The sequence below is a fragment of the Trachypithecus francoisi genome, unplaced genomic scaffold, assembly GCF_009764315.1.
Source record: "Trachypithecus francoisi isolate TF-2019V2 unplaced genomic scaffold, Tfra_2.0 Lachesis_group18, whole genome shotgun sequence".
Classification (NCBI taxonomy): domain Eukaryota; kingdom Metazoa; phylum Chordata; class Mammalia; order Primates; family Cercopithecidae; genus Trachypithecus; species Trachypithecus francoisi.
Genome location: NW_022681463.1, coordinates 1,380,467 through 1,402,135, shown reverse-complemented (window position 1 = coordinate 1,402,135; position 21,669 = coordinate 1,380,467). Strand labels below are relative to the sequence as shown.

Genomic DNA, 21,669 nt, shown 5'->3' with positions numbered 1-21,669 from the left:
TGGTGGCTCACACCTGTAATCCCAGCACTTTGGAAAGCCAAGGCGGGTAGATCACGAGGTCAGGAGTTCAAAACCAAGATAGTGAAACCCCATCTCCGCTAAAAATACAAAAATTAGCTGGACATGGTGGCAGTCACCTGTAATCCCAGCTACTCGGGAGGCTGAGGCAGAGAATTACTTGAACCCGGAGGTGGAGGTTGCAGTGAGCTGAGGTCACACATTGCACTCCAGCCTGGACAACAGAGCGAGACTCCGTCTCAAAAAAAAGTCGTTAGTGTTTTAGGTGTATATTCCATTATGTTGAAGTTATTTAAATTTATGCAATTTTTCTTTGTTTTTTTTTTTTTTTTTTTGAGGTCTCTGTGTCACCCAGGAGTGCAGTGGGATGATCGTGACTCACTATAGCCTCAGACTTTGGGTTTGAGTGATCCTTCTGCCTCAGCCTCCCTAGTAGCTGGGACTACTGGTGCATGCCACCATACCCAGCTAATTTTAAAATTTTTTTGGTAGAGACGGGGCCTCACTATGTTGCCCAGGCTAGTCTCGAACTCCTGGTCTCAAGCAGTCCTCCCGCCTCGGTCTCACAAAGTGCTGGGATTATAGATGTGAGTCATCACAGTAGGCCCAATTTTTTTTACCGAATGTGAAGGGAAAATGTTTTACACCTCATCTGTCACATTCTTTTTCCCCATCTCCCATCTAGTCTAAATTCTGAAGACTGTTTTCTAAACAGCTGTGAAATCATGGATATTCCTTTTCTCCCCACTCATATGTGTCAGGCCTTTGATTCTTTGTCTGTTCTGTTACAACCTCTCTGCTTGTCTCTTTTCCGCAGTAAGTTTTTCTCTGCTCACCTTCCCTGTGTCCAGTTCATCTTGTGAACTGTTACAGTGGTGAGTAGTCTTCCTAAAACACAGATGTGATTATATTCCCACAAAGTCATTCAGTGACTTCCCATTACCTGCAGGATAAAGTCAGATGCATCAGTAGGTCTGTGAGGCCCTCCATGATTTCTCTCCAGTCTGCGTCTAATCCACCACCATCAATACCTGGAGCACGTGCTCCAGTCACGTGGGGCTGCTGTGAGCTCCTTGGACACCCAGCAGTTATTCACACTCAGTGCTTGAAGTGCTGCCCAGCGCTCCACTCCTCTGACCACTTACTCGCTGCCTCACTTGCTCTCCTGCAGATGTTTCCTTCTCCACCTGGCTGGTGCTTTCTGTGACCCCCTTTGGTCATGCTTACCTGTTGTGCTTAGTTCACGTCTCCCCTACCGTAACCTCCTGGGGCAGGGCCTTACTCCTTTTTGAATCCTTGGTGCCTAGTAAATAGTAGGTTCATAATAAATATGGTTTAACAGGACTGGAATTTTTTTTTTTTAACTGCAAGAGTAAAACGAGAAATTATGAAATTAGCTCTATTTTATGCTTATGGCTTTCTTTGAAAGTGAAAATACGTATTATTTTGACCACTATGTAAACAAATTAATTTCTTTCCTAGTTGTATGAAGCATGTCGTTACCTTGCAGCTAGGTGCCATGTAAGTATGCTCACAATTTCATTTTTATTTGGTTGAATAAAATGAGTGTTACGCATCCCTTATATATGTGTGAGAATTTTAGTGATGTAGCTTAGCAGGTTAGTAAAATATTTCACGAGGAAGTGTTCTTTTCCTTAGTATTGTTTGCTGTAAAATACTGATTCTTCATTTACTGAAAGCTGACATGCATGAAGAAAATTCTACTTTAGACATTTTATATTTAAGTAGTGGATATAATATATATTATCCTTTAAAAATCTGGATCATATGTTTAGTGTTAGAAATCGTGGGTAATGAGTGGCATTTCTGTTTTCCACATAGTATGCTGCAAAAGAGCACCAGCAGGCCCTTGATATTCTTGATATGGAAGAGCCAATCAACAAAAGATTATTTGAAAAATACTTGAAGGATGAAAGTGGCTTCAAAGATCCCTCCAGTGACTGGGAAATGTCACAGTCTTCAGTAAGTAGTACTGTTAGCACACCTCAGTAACGGCAGCGAGAATTGCCCTCATTACATGGTAGAAATACATTATTTTCTTTTACTGGAGTGTTACCGTATTAAAACAGTTGTGGTTGCCAATTTATTTAATTTGCCCACCAAAACCAAAAAAGATTCTGAGACATTTCTGAGCCCTCGGTTGGAAGCTGTAATTGTATCTGCAGATGCCTGCATCCAAAATAGGCTGGCTTGAAATCTTCCTTCTCTGATGTCTTAAGCTACTCCCTAAAAGTGGAATAATTTTTCTCCTTCTTTCTGTGTTTCAACAGTGTTTTGGACCTACACCAAGAAAGTTGGATTAGCTTACATTGTTTCTTTCCAGGAAATGGTTTTGTGTTCCTGTTTGCTTCAGAGTACATTGCTATGTAATTTTGTGTATTTCAGTTTGTATACTTCATATCTCCATGAAATTGCATATTCCTTGCTGGCAGAAATTGTATAATAACTTATTAAGTGACATTTACAGATCACTAATCTGGATTTTTTTTTAAAAAATAAAAACTGATTGAGGTTTAATTCATATGCCATGCAGTTCACCCATTTAAACTGTATGGTTTGATTCCTTTTAGTATATTCACAGAGTTTTGCAAACCTCACCATGGTCAATTTTAGAATATTTTTATTATTCAGAAAGAATCCCTGTAAGCCTTACCTGACCTACCTACCAATTTATCTTTTTTCCCACATCTTTTTTTTTTTCTTAATTAAGACGGGGTCTTTGCTTTGTTGCCCAGGCTGGAGTGCAGTGGCACAATCACAGCTCACTACAGCCTCAACCTCCCAGTCTCAAGTGATTCTCCCACATCAGCCTTCCGAGTAGCTGGGACTGCAAGCACATGCAACCACAGTCAGCTAATTTTTTAAAAAATGTTTTGTAGAGACAGAGTCTCACTGTGTTGCCCAGGCTGGTCTCAAACTCCTGGGCTCAGGTGATCCTCCTGCCTTAGTTTCCCAAAGTGTTGGGATTACAGGCATGAGCCACCGCACCTGGCCCATTTATTCTTTATATTTTTGGTTGAACTTTATTCGTCTACTTTTCACCTTAGATAGTTATTTTTAAGCATAAAAGACTATTACATATTCTAGGGTTTTTTTTGTCTGTTGGTTTTTGTTCTGGCCACTCATTAATTTATGTGTTAGGAAGCACATTCTTCTGCTAAGAAATGCATTTGTGAGAGTGTCTGGTTCAGTCATTATTTTAGGACCTCTTGTCCATTAACTTACCTGCCACGAAATGTGTGATTTATTTGTAATGATTGTTATTGATTTTGTGAAATTATATTTTTAAAAAAAGCAAATCCTAGGATATTGCTTATCTTGAAGACTCTCATAATTCATTAATTTTTCTAAAATTTTACTTTATGCATCTTCTTCATATCCTTAATGATTTTGGCTGCCTGTTGCTGGATCATCTTTCAATTCAGTTATATGTTTGAGGTCCAGAGTCTAGAATGTGCATCAGATTTCCATATCTTCTTGTTTATGGTAGTCGTGAGATGGCTGTTGAACACCTTACTGTGTGCTAGCACCACAGAGAGGGTAGCATCTCTAGACCTCACAGAGTTCTGTAAGTTAGTGTTTTTACCCTTTTACAGATGAGGAAAGGAAATGGAGGCCAAGAGAGGTTCAATCACTTGTCCAAGGTTACAAGTAAGTGGCAGAGCTGGGGTTTGAACACGGGTCTGTCCTGCCCCAGCAGGCCATTGTGCTGACTGCTCTGACCACGGTGCTGCATTGCTGCCAGTTTCTGCTCATGAAGATCCTTTTGAGGGGTGTCTACCTATCACACTGTCCGATCTTGGAGTTTTATACACATGCATATACACACTGTCGTCTCTAAATCATTGCACTGTTTTGGACAAAACAGGTAATGAACCTAGTAGCTGTGACATGTACTTTGGTTATAAAGATGTGTCGGAACAGAGCGGTTAGAGCCCAGGGAAGATGAATTGAAGAAACTTTGCTGTTTTTTTGTGTGTGTTTTTATTCATGCCTTGACAGTTGTGATTAAATCCTTTTAAATGCAATAAAAACTTCTCAGTATTCTAAGACACAATTCTCTATCAAAAGTTAAGTTTTTAAGGGCTTGGCATGGTGGCTCATGCCTGTAATCTCAGCACTTCGGGAGGCCAAAGTGGGAGGATCACTTGAGGCCAGGAGTTTGAGAGCAGCCTGGGCAACATAGCAAGATTGTCTATACAAAAAATTTTAGAAATTAGCTGTTCGTGGTGTTGTTCACCTGTAATCCTAGCTACTCAGGAGGCTGAGGTAGGAGGGTCACTTGAGATCATAGGAGTTCAAGGCTGCAGTGAGCTATGATCGCACCACTGAACTCCAGCCTGGGAGACAGAGTGAGACTCTGCCTCTAAGGAAAAAAAAAAAGTTAAGTTTAAAAATATTAACTTAATATGCGACCCATTATTTTTCCAACAGATAAAGAGTTCTATTTGTCTTCTACGCGGGAAAATCTATGATGCTCTAGATAACCGAACTCTGGCTACCTACAGCTACAAAGAAGCTTTGAAGCTCGATGTCTACTGTTTTGAAGCGTTTGATCTTTTAACATCACACCACATGTTGACAGCACAAGAAGGTTTGGAAACTCTGGTGTTTTATGTTTAGCAAACTTAATATTGTTTGGATTTTTTGCCTCTGAAATCTTCTAAGTCAACAGTAGGCCACATACGGGTTTAAATAGACCTACTGACTTTCTTAATGTCTTCAAATGTAAAGCACATTGCAGAATGTAGTATTGTACGGTGCCTTGTGCTGTCCAAATCTAGGGATTGTAATAGGAAGAGACCATCTTTTTGAGAAGTGATTGAGATAGTATAAACCAGGATTTCAGTATCTCATTCAGTGATTCTCAACCGTGTTGCTCTTTAAATCCTTGGGAAAATTGAGAAACATCCATGTCCAGTTCCCAACTCCAGAGCAGTTGAGTGGGAGTCTCTGGGTGAGATCCTATCAGATGATTTAAAGCTCCCAGGTGATCCTAATGTACCACAAGCACTGAGAATCACAGTCCCAAGTATGTTGGCAGTAATGTGAGGTGGGTAAACAAGGGAAACAGAAAATAGAGTAGTTGAATTAATAGGATTCTAATGTATTTTAGCCTAGTGCAGGGGTTCTCAACCAACCAGGGTGATTTTGCTGCCCCCCACCCCCCCGGGAACATTTGGCAATGTCTGGAGACATTGTTTGTCACAGCTTAGGGTCAGGGAGGGAGGTTGAGAGGTTGCTGCTGGTATCTAGTGGCTGGCGGCCAGAGGTCCTGCTTAGCACCTGCAGTGCACAGGCTCCCCTGTCCCCAGCAGAGCAAGATCCACGCAGCGTCAGGAGTGCGGAGACTGGTGGTTCTTAGGTGACAAGAGCCACCTGGGGACCTGGCCTCAGCCCTAGAAGAGTGGCCTCCACCTACCAGATGATTCCCATCTGCAGGCCTGGAACTACTGTGTCAGCCTCTGTAGCACATTTTGATCTTCTTATGTTCTCTTTTGAGTTTGATTTACTTAGACCAAGAACTACAGAATAATATTTTTAGTTGTGGGCTTTTTTCCCTCTATAAATATTATGAGGATATTCTTTTTTTTCTCACCATTTTTAAGAAAAAGAACTTCTTGAATCACTACCTCTTAGCAAGCTGTGTAATGAAGAACAGGAGTTGCTGCGTTTTCTATTTGAGAACAAATTGAAAAAAGTAAGTAAAACCAAAGAGTTAGCATTTGCTTTATGTAAATATCATATTCCATTAAATTTGTCATCTAGTCTTGTATTAAATTTTTGAAATTAAAACTTTTTAAATTTAGCACATTTTCAAGAATAGAGCATTTAAAATACATAAGATTCCAAAAAAAAAAAACTTCCAAAAATACCTGTCTTCCTCTGAAAGACTCCTTATACTAAAAGATTGAATTACCAAGTAAATGGAATGGTGTTGCATGAAAATGAAGATTTTTTTTGTTATGCTTCCTGAATGTTTACTTTGAGAAATACATCCCACTATGGAATTCTGTGATAAAATTGAGAAGAGAGTTAAATTTACTGAGAGGAGTACTTATAAAACCTAAAGTTATAAGTTTTCAGAGGCTCACATTTGTTCTTGTAAATGTTTTAACCACTTGGGTCAAACACAAATTGAATCGCATTTTATTTGGTTTTTGCTCATTGAGTTTCTGTTTACATTTCTCTGTGTTTCAGTATAATAAGCCTAGTGAAACGGTCATCCCTGAGTCTGTAGATGGCTTGCAAGAGAATCTGGATGTGGTAGTGTCTTTAGCTGAGAGACATTATTATAACTGTGATTTTAAAATGTGCTACAAACTTACTTCTGTGTAAGTATATCCATCAGTTTTTCTGTAGGAACATGGAGTTCCCTCCATCTTACCTAAGTGATTCATGGACGTGCTCTCTGAATCATCCTGAACTAGATGATAATTTAAGTTACCTTTACCATTTGTAGAGCGCAGAACAGGGTGCTGTCTTAAGAGAGCAGTTTGCAGACATGAGTTTATGCATATTTGTAGATTTATTACATTAACTTGGGAGGGATATACACATTGCTCTTAGTGATCTTGATAATTTCCAAGTTTGAAAATACCATTTTGGCACATTGTTTTGTAAAATTCATTCTCAATTAGAGACTCACGCTGTGGATGCTGGGCGTTCAATATGCTGCACTCGGTAGCTAAGCCATCTCCCACACACATCAGTTTTCCAGTGTGCATAATTTAAACTTTAGCTAAATGACATATACTATTTTTTGTAGATCTTGGTTGGGTTTTAAATCCTTGAAATTACAAAAATTTTAATTGACAAAACACGTAACCTATTTATTAGGTTGGTGCAAAAGTAATTGCAGTTTTTGCTGTTGGACGTAATGGTAAAACTGCAATTATTTTTGCACCAACCTAATAGTATTTCCTATTGGTTTTGATTCTTTTAAATAATCAGCCTACTTATTTTATATATTATAATTCTGTTGACTTAAAGTAAATGTTTGTGATAACGTTTATTTTTATTCCTTTCAAACAATCCAGAATTTTTTCTTTAATTTGTCACTTAATTGTGGCCTTAACTGAATCAACCTGAAGATAATGGAGTGAAGAAAGTGCAGTATTATAACCCACAGCATCATACGTGATGCTGTAATGACTGCACATAGCCGATCCTCGTGAGTGCCGTCACCTACTGTTTTGGGGTAGTAATGTGTCGCTTTTTAACTTTCAGAGTAATGGAGAAAGATCCTTTCCATGCAAGTTGTTTACCTGTACATATAGGGACGCTTGTAGAGCTGAATAAAGCCAATGGTAAGATTTTTTTTTTAATTAAAGTAATTCTTAGACATAAAACAATTTTTTTCTGTAACTTGAAATTTTGTCTCCGAAATTCTGGATAGCTGAGATTGCAGGTAACATAACGGAACCCTACTATGAAAGTAACAACTGGGGAGGAAATGTTTAGGAAAGTAGCAAATGGCCAATTTTGTTTTCCCATCAGAACAATTAGTTTTTTATCGCTGTTTCCTACTACCTTTTCTCAGATATCATTTATGTTTCAAGCTTTGTTAACTTTAAATTGTTGGGTGTCAGTTCTGCCATTTTTTTCCTTTTTGTTTTGTAAATTCCATTGGAAATCTGATATGGTAAGAGTCGATAACTACTTAGAAATTGGAGGGGAGCAGATTGTTTGCTCCTGTTTTCCGTATTTTTAACATTTGACATTTAGCTGTGTTTGGGGATGCATTTGTCCTTAAATTTTTCTAAACCGAATGGTGAGCTCTGTCAGGAAGGAAAACCCTCACTGAATCCCTGCTGCTCAGAGTGTGGTCTGTGGACCAGCAACGTCGCATTTGTGGAAGCTGGTTGGAAATACAGCATCTCCAGCTGTCCTGGTCTGCTGAATCCAAGTCTGCATGTAGGAAACGTCATCTCGAAATGCCAGGATTTACACATTTCTCAAGATTACATAGTATCACTGATCTGATCAAAGTTTGCTCAACCAAATTGGTTGTGAGTGGTTATGATGGTCCATAATGGGCCCTTGGTGTGATAGGCATGAGCTTCTGAGAGAGGTGAGGTGCTTTGCTGTATCCTCTGTAGTATTCAGGAAGTGGTTTCTTAGGGGGTGCCTGTTCCCACCTTGTGCACCATGTGTCCTTCATCGAACTCTCCAGTTAGAGAGTTAATTTTGTATCTAGAAGGAAAGACAAGTATGAAATCATTGCTGTAAGAACAGAATTCTGTGACTGTGAAGAGTTGTAATGAAGTCATGTCTTAAATTACATGTGATATGAACAATTGTTCTTTTTCTGCTTTTTCCTGAACAGAACTTTTCTATCTTTCTCATAAACTGGTGGATTTATATCCTAGTAATCCTGTAAGTAATACAGCTTTTAGTTGTAGTTTTTTTTTTTTTTACCTGAACTTTAAGAAAATGGTTAACTTGTATTTAGACAATAGCTTTAAGTTCAAGCAAGTGCTGTTTTATTAAAGTGTTGCAGCAGAATCTCCTAGTGTTTAACGTATTTACAAAGCAGCATTAACTTTTCAACCCATGAAGGTATTTTTTAATTATACCAAAGCAAAAAGGGTTTTTAACCCTCTTTTCTGATTATAGAAATTATACATGCTTATTTTAAAATACTTAGCATCTAGCAATATAAAATACTGATGATGACAGTCACGCGTCTCTTTCCTAGGAAATGCTGATAATTGTTTGGTAGCTTTCTCACATTGCACATATAAGACAACTTATTGAATTGTGTACTGATTCCAAACTGTTGTGGATTGGAATGGAGAACTAGGAATGGAAAATGGAATCAGGGACTGCATTTTTAAAGACAAAATCGGGAATCAGGGTGTAAGACTCAGTCAAGACAAGAATTTACACCCTATCCCAGTGTGAAACCAGTGCAAGAGAAAACCAGCTAAATAGTCAGAACGCAGTCAGAGAGCAAGGAAGAGCCAGGGTCAAGCTGGGGGAGATGAGCAGTGCAGGGGAGTCAGGACACTGGGGGAGATGAGCAGTGCAGGGGAGTCAGGACACTGGGGGAGATGAGCAGTGCAGGGGAGTCAGGACACTGGGGGAGATGAGCAGTGCAGGGGTCAGGACACTGGGGGAGATGAGCAGTGCAGGGGTCAGGACACTGGGGGAGATGAGCAGTGCAGGGGAGTCAGGACACTGGGGGAGATGAGCAGTGCAGGGGAGTCAGGACACTGGGGGAGATGAGCAGTGCAGGGGAGTCAGGACACTGGGGGAGATGAGCAGTGCAGGGGGTCAGGACACTGGGGGAGATGAGCAGTGCAGGGGGTCAGGATGCTGGGGTAGATGAGCAGTGCAGGGGAGTCATGACGCTGGGGGAGATGAGTAGTGCAGGGGAGTCAGGACTCACAGGCTGGTTTTTGAAACAGGGACTCCAGGGGCCTTGTCTTTTGTAGACGTCTCCTTGAGAAAGAGCCACGGAGTGTCTGCCCTCTTCTCCTTTTGGACCTTAGTAGACTGTGTTAGAGAAATGTCTAACTTAACTAGAATATGTGATAAGAAACATCTAGTATACCCTCTGTCTACTCTAATTTGTTGCAGATTCCAATTGGATATTCCAATTGCAATCTTTGGTTATGGTACATTTTGAACTTTTTAGGTGTCTTGGTTTGCAGTGGGATGTTACTATCTCATGGTTGGTCATAAAAATGAACATGCCAGAAGATATCTCAGGTATGAATTTATTTCCTTCCTCTCTAGGTAACCTATATAATTGATGTCTTGCTCATAAGCTTTCAAGTAGTAATTAGCGAGTACTTTAAAAACAATGTGAAAGAATAAATGTTCTTCTTTTTTTTCTTCTTTTCTTTCTCTCTTTCCTTCTTTCTGTTTCTTTTTCTTCTCCCCTCCCCTCCCCTCCGTGAAGAGGTTCTCACTCTGTTGCCCAGACTAGAGTGCAGTGGTGCAATAGTAGCTCACCTTGAACTCAAATGATTCCCTTGCTCAGCCTCCCAAGTTGCTGGGACTACAGGCACCACCACGCCTAGCTGATTTAAACATTTTTTTTTTTGGTAGAGACGAATCTCACTGTGTTGCCTAGGCTGGTCTTGAACTCCTGGCCTCAAGCAGTCCTCCTGCTTCGGCCTCCCAAAGTGTTGAGATTACAGGCATGAGCCACCATGCCTGGCTGAATAAATGTTTTCTTCAAGAGGTTTTTTCTTTATAAGATGCCACGGGGAGGCCGGGCGCGGTGGCTCAAGCCTGTAATCCCAGCACTTTGGGAGGCCGAGACGGGCGGATCACGAGGTCAGGAGATCGAGACCATCCTGGCTAACACGGTGAAACCCCGCCTCTACTAAAAATACAAAAACTAGCCGGGCGAGGTGGCGGCGCCTGTAGTCCCAGCTACTCGGGAGGCTGAGGCAGGAGAATGGCGTAAACCTGGGAGATGGAGCTTGCAGTGAGCTGAGATCCGGCCACTGCACTCCAGTCCAGGCGACAGAGCGAGACTCCGCCTCAAAAAAAAAAAAAAAAAGATGCCACAGGGAAAGAGAGAGAGAAAAAAAATCAGTGATGTAGACCCTATTCTCAAGGAACCTATATATTTTATTATAAATGAGAATAAATGGCCGGGCATGGTGGCTCGTGCCTGTAATGCCAGCACTTTGGGAGGCCAATGCAGGTAGATCACCTGAGGTCAGGAGTTCAAGACCAGCCTGGCTAACATGGTGAAACTCTGTCTCTACTAAAAATACAAAAAATTAGCCAGATGTGGTAGTGGGCATGTGCGTCCCAGCTACTCAGGAGGCTGAGACAGGAAAATCGCTTGAACCCGGAAAGTAGAGGTTGCAGTGAGCCGAGATCGCACCATTGCACTCCAGCCTGGGCAACAAGAGCAAAACTCTGTCTCAAAAAAGTAATAATAATAATTAAAAATTAATAAATAAGAATAAATATGAAACAATAGAGAATAATGTGGTTTGAAAGTTTCTCTTTTTCACTTGCAGAGATCCTGTTAACCTTCTGCTTTTAGGATTTCTTTTATTAGTTGTGAAATTACACAAAACTTTACATAAAATTGGGGTCACTAAATTTAACTATAAAACAGAGTTCTTAGCAGGGTAAACTGGTTCATATAATGATTTGCTGTGGTTTTAACTTAAGGAAAGTCATGCAGCCTAGTGAAGCTATTTAACCAGTATTATTCAAGTTTAGAAAAATGTCAAGTATATGAAGAATTAATTGCTTAAACTCTAAATGTTCTAATTTCTGTGATTTCTTCTGTGCAACAAAACAGTTGATCTCTAAGGGAAAGAGCATAAACTTTGGAGTCAAATTTGAATTCTAATCCAAGTTCTGTGACTTATCAACTGAAATTTCTTGGGAAAGTTAATTTCTCCTACTCTCTTTCTTTAAAAATGGGGATGTCAGCTGGGCATGGTGGCTCACACCTGTAATCCCAGCACTTTGGGAGGCCAAGACAGGAGGATTACCTGAGGTCAGGAGTTCGAGACCAACATGGCCAACATGGTGAAAGTCTGTCTCTACTGAAAATACAAAAATTAGCTGGGCGTGGTGGCATGCACCCATAATCCCAGCTACTTGGGAGGCTGAGGGAGGAGAATTGCTTGAATCTGGGAGACGGAGGTTGTAGTGAGCTGAGATTGCACCACTGCACTCCAGCCTGGCTGACAGAGTGAGACTCTTGTCTCAAAAAAAAAGGGGTGGGGGGGATGTCATGCTCATATACCAGGATTGTTAGAAAAACTGATGCCACAAAAGTACCCTGTACTAGGAAGAAACTAGAACGTTCCCTGGTTGGTTGTATGGTTAGCATTTTAGAAGAACTTCTACGTAGAAAGATGATTAGTATTGTAAAAGTTCTTTTGAGCTATGCTGCTTTAATCTAGTGTAAATTCAGTGATGGACTCTAATCAGTGGTCTCCAACCTTTTTGGCATCAGGGACCCTTTTGTGGAAGCCCCCACCCCCATCAGGGGTGGGGGCACTGGTTTCATGATGATTCAAGCGCATCATTTATCGTGTACTTTAGTTTTGTTATTATTACATTGTAACATGTAATGAAATAATTATACAACTTACTGTAATGAAGAAGTAAGTTCAGTGGGAACCCTAAGCTTGTTTTCCTGCAACTAGATGGTCACATCTGGGAGAGATGGGAGACAGTGACAGGTCATCAGGCATTAGATTCTCATGAGGAGTGTGCCACCTAGATCCCTCACATGTGCGGTTAACGATAGGGTTTGTGCACTTAGGGAAGCCTCATGCTGCTTCTGATCTGACAGGAGGCAGAGCTCAGTGTTTACGCACTTACAAGAACCTCATGCTGCCTCTGATCTGACAGAGGCTCAGGCGGAAATGCAAGTGAAGGGGAGTGGCTGTAAATACAGATTAAGCTTTTTTTTCCTTTTTTCAAATGGCAAATTCTTTCTTGACACATGAAGCTTTACTCACCTGCCTGCCACTCACCTCCTGCTGTGCCGCCTGGTTCCTAACAGGCCAGGGACTGATACACCAGTCCGTGGCCCAGGGGTTGGGGACCCCTGCTGTACGTGAAACAGGAAACATTGTGATAAAAGAAAACTTAAAATACAAGGAAGTAAGGTATCACCCCATATGTTTTCCACGTTTTGTGGTATGTTCTCTGTATTCCTTGTGGGTTCATTATACAGTGTTCACGGTATAATTATACAGTTATTTGCTGATATATATGAGTCCAGTCCATGTAACCAGGGTACATCTGTTGACCACCATCTACGGGATATCGCTTAATCCCTCAAGCCTCGGTGTACCTGTCTTTAAAATATAAATGAATTTATCTTGCAAGTTATTAGGATGAGAGGATATATCTACTAGGTTACAAAGTGGAGCTCCTGGATTAAGTAAAATCTGTAAGTTCTATTTAGAATGCTAATGGATTTTGCTACCGTACATAAAAAGCTGTGACACTCTCTCCTAAAATTTCTTAAAATTTTGCTATACTTTTAAACAGTTTTAGTTTAAATGAATCAACATAGATGTTACATTAGTGTTTAATATGTTGACAGTTCATTTATTTACTAAATGAATGTTAATGTTTTTGAGGCCATCTCCTTATGTAAAATTAATAATTTAAGAATAAATATTAGCCAGGCACAGTGGCTTATGCCTGTAATCCCAGTGACTCAAGAGGCTGAGGCAGGAGGATCACTTGAGCCCAGGATTTTGAGGCTGCAGTGAGCTATGATCATACCACTGCATTCCAGCCTCCAGCGACAGAGCAAGACTCTGTCTCTAAAAATAAAAAAGAATAAATAGACCAGTGCCTGTAATCCCAGCATTTTGGGAGGCCGAGGCGGGTGGATCACCTGAGGTCAGGAGTTCGAGACCAGCATGACCAACATGGTGAAACCCCATCTCTACTAAACATACAAAATTCACTGGGCATGGTGGCGGCCTATAATCCCAGCTGCTTGGGAGGTTGACGCAGGAGAATTGCTTGATATCGGGAGGCAGAGGCTGCAGTGAGCTGAGATCGCGCCACTGCACTCCAGCCTGGGCAACAAAGTGAGACTTCGTCTCAAAAAAAAAGAATAAATATTATATTACTTAAATTAACTCTCTTGTTTTAGCAAAGCCACAACACTTGAGAAAACCTATGGACCTGCATGGATAGCCTATGGACATTCGTTTGCGGTGGAGAGTGAGCATGACCAAGCGATGGCTGCTTACTTCACAGCAGCACAGCTGATGAAAGGGTACGGCAGAGTAAACTCATCAGACTCCGTGAAGGGATGTTTTTCCTAATAGAAATGAAATTTCTGTTATTATTATTACTGCTATTTGGTTGCTAAACTAAACAAAAACATTTTACTTGCCTTTTAATCTAGTTGCTTGTGATTGTAAAATAACTGCAAGCGGAGGGGTAAAGAGGCTGGTGTAGTGAATTTGCCTAGCAGTTGATTTCAACCAGTGCAAGAAGGAACTAGGAAATTAGGCCAGTAGAGGAGATGAATTATGAAAGCCCTTCTTCACATGCTTATGCAAGAATAAAAATATTCATGAGCAAAATTATTATCTCTTATCTATTACCAAAAGGTGTTTGATGTGGCTTAGTGGAAAGTGCAGGACTGTGTTTGCCAATATTCTAGATTTATATCAATATTAAATGTGTTGATACTAAGAATGTGTTAACTTTGAGGAGTAGAGCACTGCTATTCACATTGACTGTTCGGTCTCGCCATCGGTTACAACTTACAGGGTTCGTTTGTGTGGACTGCTTCTGTTGACTGGTGACTCCATCCCTGCCTGGAGAGGTAGTGGGAGTGCAGTGGTCCAGAGGCCTGGTCTGGAGTCATACCTCCTGCACTCTTCCTGGCTCTTCCACTCCCAGCCATGTGATGTTGGGCAAGTTTCTTAGCCTCCTGAGAAATAGGAATAATAGCAAAATTTACTCACTGGCTTATTGTGAGAAGTAATTGAGATAATACCAATTAAAGACTTTGAAGAGTATCTTACACATAGAAAGCATTCAATGAAAGTTAGCTACCTGGCCAGGCGCAGTGGCTCAAGCCTGTAATCCCAGCACTTAGGGAGGCCGAGACGGGCGGATCACAAGGTCAGGAGATCAAGACCATCCTGGCTAACATGGTGAAACCCCGTCTCTACTAAAAAATACAAAAAAAAACCCAACTAGCCGGGCGAGGTGGCGGGCGCCTGTAGTCCCAGCTACTCGGGAGGCTGAGGCAGGAGAATGGCGTAAACCCGGGAGGCGGAGCTTGCAGTGAGCTGAGATCCGGCCACTGCACTCCAGCCTGGGCGACAGAGCAAGACTCTGTCTCAAAAAAAAAAAAGAAAAGAAAGCTACCTTTGTTTATTGTAGTATGCAGGCGTGGAATCATATATTTATCTATATTGAATTTCATCCTGTTAGGTTTGATCTCTTTGCAAACTGTTAGACTCTTTTTGGCACTCAGTTCTGCATCCAAATTATTATCAACGTCAGTCAATAGTCCTATTAAATTTGGTAAGTATGAATTTTATATCTAAGCATCCAAGTAAATATTGTGAAGGACATAGCTCCTTAGCTGTATTAGTCAGTAGGGTTGCTCTAACAAAAGACTACAGACTGGGTGACTTAAAGGACAGAAATGTATTTTTTCATAGTTGTGCAGGTTGAGAAGTCCAAGATCGGGGTGCTGGCCAGTGCAGCTCCTCTTGAGGGGTTTCTTCCTGGTTTGTAGATAATTGCCTTCTTGCTGTGTCCTCACATGACAGAGAGAGCTCTGGTGTCTCTTTCTCTTGTAAAAACATTAACCCTATTGGATGAGAACCTGACACGAACCCTGTTGGATAAGAGCCTACACTAGCCCTGTGGGATAAGAGCCTGACACTAGCCGTATTGGATAAGAGCCTACACTAGCCCTGTGGGATAAGAGCCTGACACTAGCCGTATTGGATAAGAGCCCTACACTAGCCCTGTGGGATAAGAGCCTACACTAGCCGTATTGGATAAGAGCCCTACACTAGCCCTGTGGGATAAGAGCCTACACTAGCCCTGTGGGATAAGAGCCTGACACTAGCCGTATTGGATAAGAGCCTACACTAGCCCTGTGGGATAAGAGCCTACACTAGACCTGTGGGATAAGAGCCCTACACTAGCCCTGTTGGATAAGAGCCTACACTAGCCCTGTTGGATAAGAGCCTTACATTAGCCCTGTGGGATAAGAGCCTGACACTAGCCGTATTGGATAAGAGCCCTACACTAGCCCTGTGGGATAAGAGCCTGACACTAGCCGTATGGATAAGAGCCCTACACTAGCCCTGTGGGATAAGAGCCTACACTAGCCGTATTGGATAAGAGCCCTACACTAGCCCTGTGGGATAAGAGCCTACACTAGCCCTGTGGGATAAGAGCCTGACACTAGCCGTATTGGATAAGAGCCCTACACTAGCCCTGTGGGATAAGAGCCTACACTAGCCCTGTGGGATAAGAGCCTGACACTAGCCGTATTGGATAAGAGCCTTACATTAGCCCTGTGGGATAAGAGCCTGACACTAGCTGTATTGGATAAGAGCCCTACACTAGCCCTGTGGGATAAGAGCCTACACTAGCCCTGTGGGATAAGAGCCTACACTAGACCTGTGGGATAAGAGCCTACACTAGCCCTGTGGGATAAGAGCCTTACACTAGACCTGTGGGATAAGAGCCCTACACTAGCCCTGTGGGATAAGAGCCTACACTAGCCCTGTGGGATAAGAGCCTACACTAGACCTGTGGGATAAGAGCCTGACACTAGCTCTGCTGGGTAAGAGCCCTACACTAGTCCTATTGGGTAACAACCATACCCTTAGGACTTCATGTAACCTTTATTATCTCTTCATAGGCGCTATCTTGAAGAACAGGCACAGTAGGGGTTAGGGTTAGGGATTTAATGTATGAATCTGGGGACAGAGGGGACACAAACAGTCCGTAGCACTAACATATTACTAGAAATAACCTTCCAGATTACAGTTGTACACCCAGTTACGGATCCACCTAAATGATCCTCATACTCAGTTCAGGTCTTTCCATCCTGTTCACCAAGATGGGTGAGACCTTTTCCAGTTCTCTTCTAAAGCTCAACTCCAGTATCTGCATATTTCCCGTGTGCATCAATCTGATGATTTGTTACCAAAAAAAAAAAAATAAAAGTCTCAAGAATTCACTAAGTTGGTTTTTATGGGCACATGCTGCAGTCTGGTAATTTTGATTTGACATTTTGGGTGCCCAGAAACAGAATAGTCATTTGTTAGTTCCTAGCTGGGAATCAGAATCAATGATAATTAATGACACAATACCTTCAGTGTTTCCAAATCTAACAAACTTTGTCATTAGATTCTCACATTAAGCTAGGGGTGGTAGCTCACACCTGTAATCCCAGCACTTTGGGAGGCTGAGGTGGGAGGATTACTTGAGGTCAGGAGTTTGATACCAGCCCTGGCAACATAGTGAGACCTTCTCGTTACAAAAAAATTTTAAAATTAGCTGGGTTTGATGGTGCCTGCCTGTAATCCCACCTGTGTGGGAAACTGAGGCAGGATGGTCACTGTGCCACCACAGTCAAGCCTGGGTGACCAGTTGAGACACCGTCTCAAAAACATCATGATAACTCATCAAGATAAGCATTATTTTTCTTTCAAGTTTACTTACCTGTCAGAGCAGCCTGCACTTTCTTGTCTGTGTTTGGATAAATGCTTGAAATTGGATGAATATTTTTATGTTTCCTTTATGATTGTTTTTTGGAGTCATTGGTTATTTAAGAATATGTTGACATTTAACTTCCACATACTTATGAATTTCCCACATTTTCTTCTTTTGTTGTTTTTTAACTTAATTTCATTATAGTTGGAGAACATATTTTGTGTGATTTTAGTCCTTTTAAATTTATTGAGGCTGGCTGGGCACAGTGGTTCACACCTGTAATCCCAGCACTTTGGGAGGCCCAGAGGGGTGTGGATCACTTGAGGTCAGGAGTTCAAGACCAGCCTGGCCAATATGGTGAAACTCCTTCTCTACTAAAAATACAAAAATTAGCCGGGTGTGGTGGCTCACGCCTATAGTCCCAGCTACTTGGGAGGGTGAGATAGGAGAAGCACTTGAACCTGGAGGCGGAGGTTCCAGTGAGCTGAGATCACGCCACTGCACTCCAGGCTGGGCGACAGAGCGAGACTCCATCTTAAAAAGAAAAAAGAAAACAATTATTGAGGCTTTTTTATGAGCCATTCTGGAGATTATTCCAGATGTATTTGAGAATTCTCCTCGTGTTGGGTGGAGTGTTCCATAGATACCTGTTATATCTACTTTTTACAGTGGTGTTGAAGTCTTCTATTTCATCATTGATCTTCTACTTATTGATTCTCTGCATTATTGCAAGTGAGGTATTAAAGTCTTCAAATTTTATTGTTGAATTTTCTATTTCTCCCTCCAATTCTGGTACATTTCACTTCATATATTCTTAGTCTCTGTTGTTAGGTGTGTATGTAATTGTCATATTTTCTGGATGGATTGAGCCTTTTATCATCATAAAATATCACTAATTATCTCTAATAATACTTTTTAAATAAAGTCTGTTTCATCTGATGTTACTATAGGCACGCCAGCTCTTTTTTGTTACTGTTTATATGGTGTGGTTTTTTTCATCCTTTTAATTTCAACTTGTGTTTTGAATCTAAAGCATGTCTCTTGTTGACAACATATAGTTAGATCAAGTTTTTAAATCTATTCTGCCAGTTGCTGCCTTTGGACTGTTTATTCCATTTATGTTTAATTACTAACAAGATAGAATTTGTGTCTGGCATTTTGTTCTTTATTGTCTATACATCACATCTTTTGTTCCTGTATTTTTCATTACTGCCTTCTTTTGTGTTGAGTAAATATTTTATAATGTCCCATTTTAATCCCTTTTTTTATTATACTATTTTTTTTTAGTAATTTTCTTAGGTTGGTTATCTTTAGGATTATAATTAGCACCTTAATTTAAAACGACCTACTTTGAATTAATACCAATTTAATTTTAATAGTATACTAAAACCTTACTCCAATATAGCTCTGTTTCCTCTTGCCTCCTTATGCTGTCATTGTCATACAGAATACATCTTCCATATTATAAGTCCATCAGCACAGATCTGTGATTATTATTTATTAGTTGTCTTTTAAATCAGATAGAAGAGTTAACAACAAAAACACATTTTATACTGTCTCATAATTACCAATATAGCTATTTTTATCAGACTCTCATTTCTTCATGTTGGAAACCAAAAATAAAATTTGAAGACCCTCCCCAACTATCTAAATGGGCTTCCTTCTCTAGGCCAGGGCCCTCTAAATTTAACCTGAAAGACTGGTTTAGGCCATGATGGGAAGTGGGGGTCCAACACGCCTCTTTACACCCTACAGCATTAACATCAACATGGATGTTAATGGACCTTCAGTCTGATAAGAAGAAACACTTACCATCTATCCTCTCTGAAGCCTGCTACCTGGAGGCTTCATCTGCATGATAAAATTTGGTCTCTGCAACCTCTTACAACCCAGATATTGCTTACTATTGATAATAACTCTTTCAACCAATTGCCAATCAGAAAAATCTTAAATCTACCTGTAACCTGGAAGCCTGCACTTCGAGTTCTTAGAATTTGACTCTTCTTCAACAATGTGGATTTGAATTCCTATGTAGTATCCTTCTATTTTAGCATAAAGGACCCCCTTCAGTATTTCTTACTGGGCAGATGTACTAATGACAGATTTTCTCAATTATACATTGTTATTATTTATGTAATTTTGTTTTTCAAAGAAGCTGTAAGAAGTGTATAATTTATGTCATTTGTTATATTAACCCTGTTATTTACCATTTTTTGTTCTCTTTATTTGTTCCTATGGGTTCAAGTTACCATCCAATGTTACTTTCTTACTGTAATACAGCTTTGCTGTCACCCGCTTCCTATTATGCTGTTATTGGTAAACCTTACATTTCTGTATGTGATAGACCCAACAATATAATTCCATATTGAGTATCCCTAATCAGAAACTCCAAAGTTCAAAATGTTCCAGAAGCCAAAACTTTTTGAGCAGTGGCATGACACTCAAAAGGAATTGCTCACTGGAACATTTTGGATTTTCAGACTAGGGATGCGTAAATTCCAAAAAAAAAAAAATCAGAAATCCAAAACACTTCTGGTCTCAAGCTAAAGAATACTCAACCTGTACATAGAGTCTCACTCTCTTGCCCAGGCTAGAGTGCAGTGGCACCATCACAGCTCACTGCATTCTCAAACTCCTGGGCTCAAGGGATCCTTCCGCCTCAGCCTCTCAAGTGTCTGGGACTACAAGCCCATACCACCATGCTTGGCTAATTTTTTATTACTTTTTAGAGATGGGGTCTCACCGTGTGCCAGGCTCGTCTTCAACTCCTGGGCTCAAGCATTCCTTTCACCTTGACCTCCCAGAGTGCTGGGATTACAGGCGTGAGCCACTGCACCCAGCCTACAATTGCTGTTTAAATCAAGAGAAAAAAGAAATACGTGCTAAATTGTCTTTTGTAATTACATAATTATCTTTACTAGTACTCTTACTTTTTCTTGTGGATTTCAGTTACTGTCTGGGGTACTTTCAGCTTGTAGAGCTTTTTTGTGTGTTTTCTGTAAGGCGATTTGCATTAAATTTTCTCATTTCCCCCCCCACCCCAGGAATGTCTTAATTTTCAACAGATAATGTTGCTGGATGTAGAATTCTTGGTCAACTTTCTTTCAGTACTTTGAATGTCATTAGCTGCTTTCTGGCCTCCATGATATTTGGTGAGAAGTCAGCAGTTGATCTTACTGAAATTGCCCTTGTATGTAATTAATGATTTTCTGTAACTGCTTTAAACATTCTCTTTTTCATCTTTTTCAGTGGTTTGACTATTATATGTCTAGGTGTGAATCTCTTTGAGTTTATTCTTCTTGGAGTTCTTAAAGCTTCTTGGAAATCTTCTAGCTGTTATTTTCTTCAATATTCCTTCTGCTCCTTTCTTCTGTCTTCTGGGACTCCTTTTATACGTGTGTTGGTATACCTGTTAGTGTGCCACAAGCCTCTGAGGTTCTGTTCAGTTTTCTTCTTTTTCTGTTTCTCAGATGGGACAATCTCAGTTGACATCTTTAAGTTCAATAATTCTTTTTTCTGCCTATTCATGTCTGCTCTTAATCCCTTCTAGTGAATTTTTTATTTCAGTTTTTGTACTTTGTAACTCCAGATTTGCTACTTGCTTAATTTTTATAATTTCTGTGTCTTTACTGGTGTTCTCTGGTGAGACATTGTTCTCATAATTTAGTTTTGTGGACATAATTTCTTTTAGTTCTTTAGAATTTCACATGGCTTATTTAAGCTATTTGTCTTGTTAGTCCAACATCTGGGCTTTTTCCGAGAATGGTTTCTATTGACTGCTTTTTTCATGTGTATGGGCCATAGTTTCCTGTTTCTTTGCATGTCCTTTTTTTGTTGAAAGTAGATATGTAAAGTCATATAATGGGGCAGTTCTGGAAATGAGATTTTCCCACACAGCCCCAGGATTTATTGGTCATTGTCACTGTTTAGTGACTTTCCAGAACTAATTCTCTGATTTATATCCTTTGTTGTATGAAGCCACTGAAGCCTCTGCTCAGTTAACTAGCAGCTTTGATATCTCTTAAACCAGTAAGTCTTCCACCCTTTGCGGAAGGACTCTGCACACCTTCAACACTCAGCATTGTTGACAGCTCTGCCTTAGGCTTCACTTCATTCTAGCACAGAGCCTCAAGATCAGCCAGAGATGAGATAATAAGGCCTTCTCAGGCCTTTTCTGTGCATGCGTATAGCCCTGTGCCCGTGTATGGCCTTCCCAATCCCGAGGAGTGTGTCAGAGCTCTTTAGAGCCCCTGTGGGCATCTTATTCCCCAGGTTTCCTTTTAAGTTTGTGGCCTGCATCCGGTTTGCCCTGACTGGGATAGCTGCCTGAGGCGGCAGCCAATGCTAAATAATTGCTGTTGAGTGTTTCCAACAAATCCCCTGGGGATAGAGCTTTTCTCACTGGGCTTGGAGGTTAGTAGAAGACAAGCTATGAGTGGGGCTCTTTTAGGAGCTACCAGACAG

At 40.7% G+C, this 21,669-nt stretch overlaps 1 protein-coding gene across 7 annotated transcripts in view; it reads left to right on the top strand.

The window, feature by feature from the left end:
* CDC16 (cell division cycle 16) overlaps nt 1-21,669 on the top strand; it is a 40,164-nt gene that overhangs the window by 2,053 nt on the left and 16,442 nt on the right. For 6 of the 7 annotated variants that reach the window (XR_004428937.1, XM_033177086.1, XM_033177083.1 and 3 more), the window contains exons 4-12: nt 1,501-1,539; nt 1,861-2,001; nt 4,474-4,633; nt 5,649-5,740; nt 6,241-6,374; nt 7,270-7,349; nt 8,369-8,418; nt 9,683-9,756; nt 13,655-13,780. Coding sequence is in view for 6 of the 7 variants with exons in the window: in XM_033177086.1 (XP_033032977.1) it covers nt 1,501-1,539; nt 1,861-2,001; nt 4,474-4,633; nt 5,649-5,740; nt 6,241-6,374; nt 7,270-7,349; nt 8,369-8,418; nt 9,683-9,756; nt 13,655-13,780 (896 nt within the window). In the remaining variant the exon portion in view is untranslated. The remainder of the gene's footprint in view (nt 1-1,500; nt 1,540-1,860; nt 2,002-4,473; nt 4,634-5,648; nt 5,741-6,240; nt 6,375-7,269; nt 7,350-8,368; nt 8,419-9,682; nt 9,757-13,654; nt 13,781-21,669) is intronic. The other variant, XM_033177084.1, reaches the window with a different exon arrangement.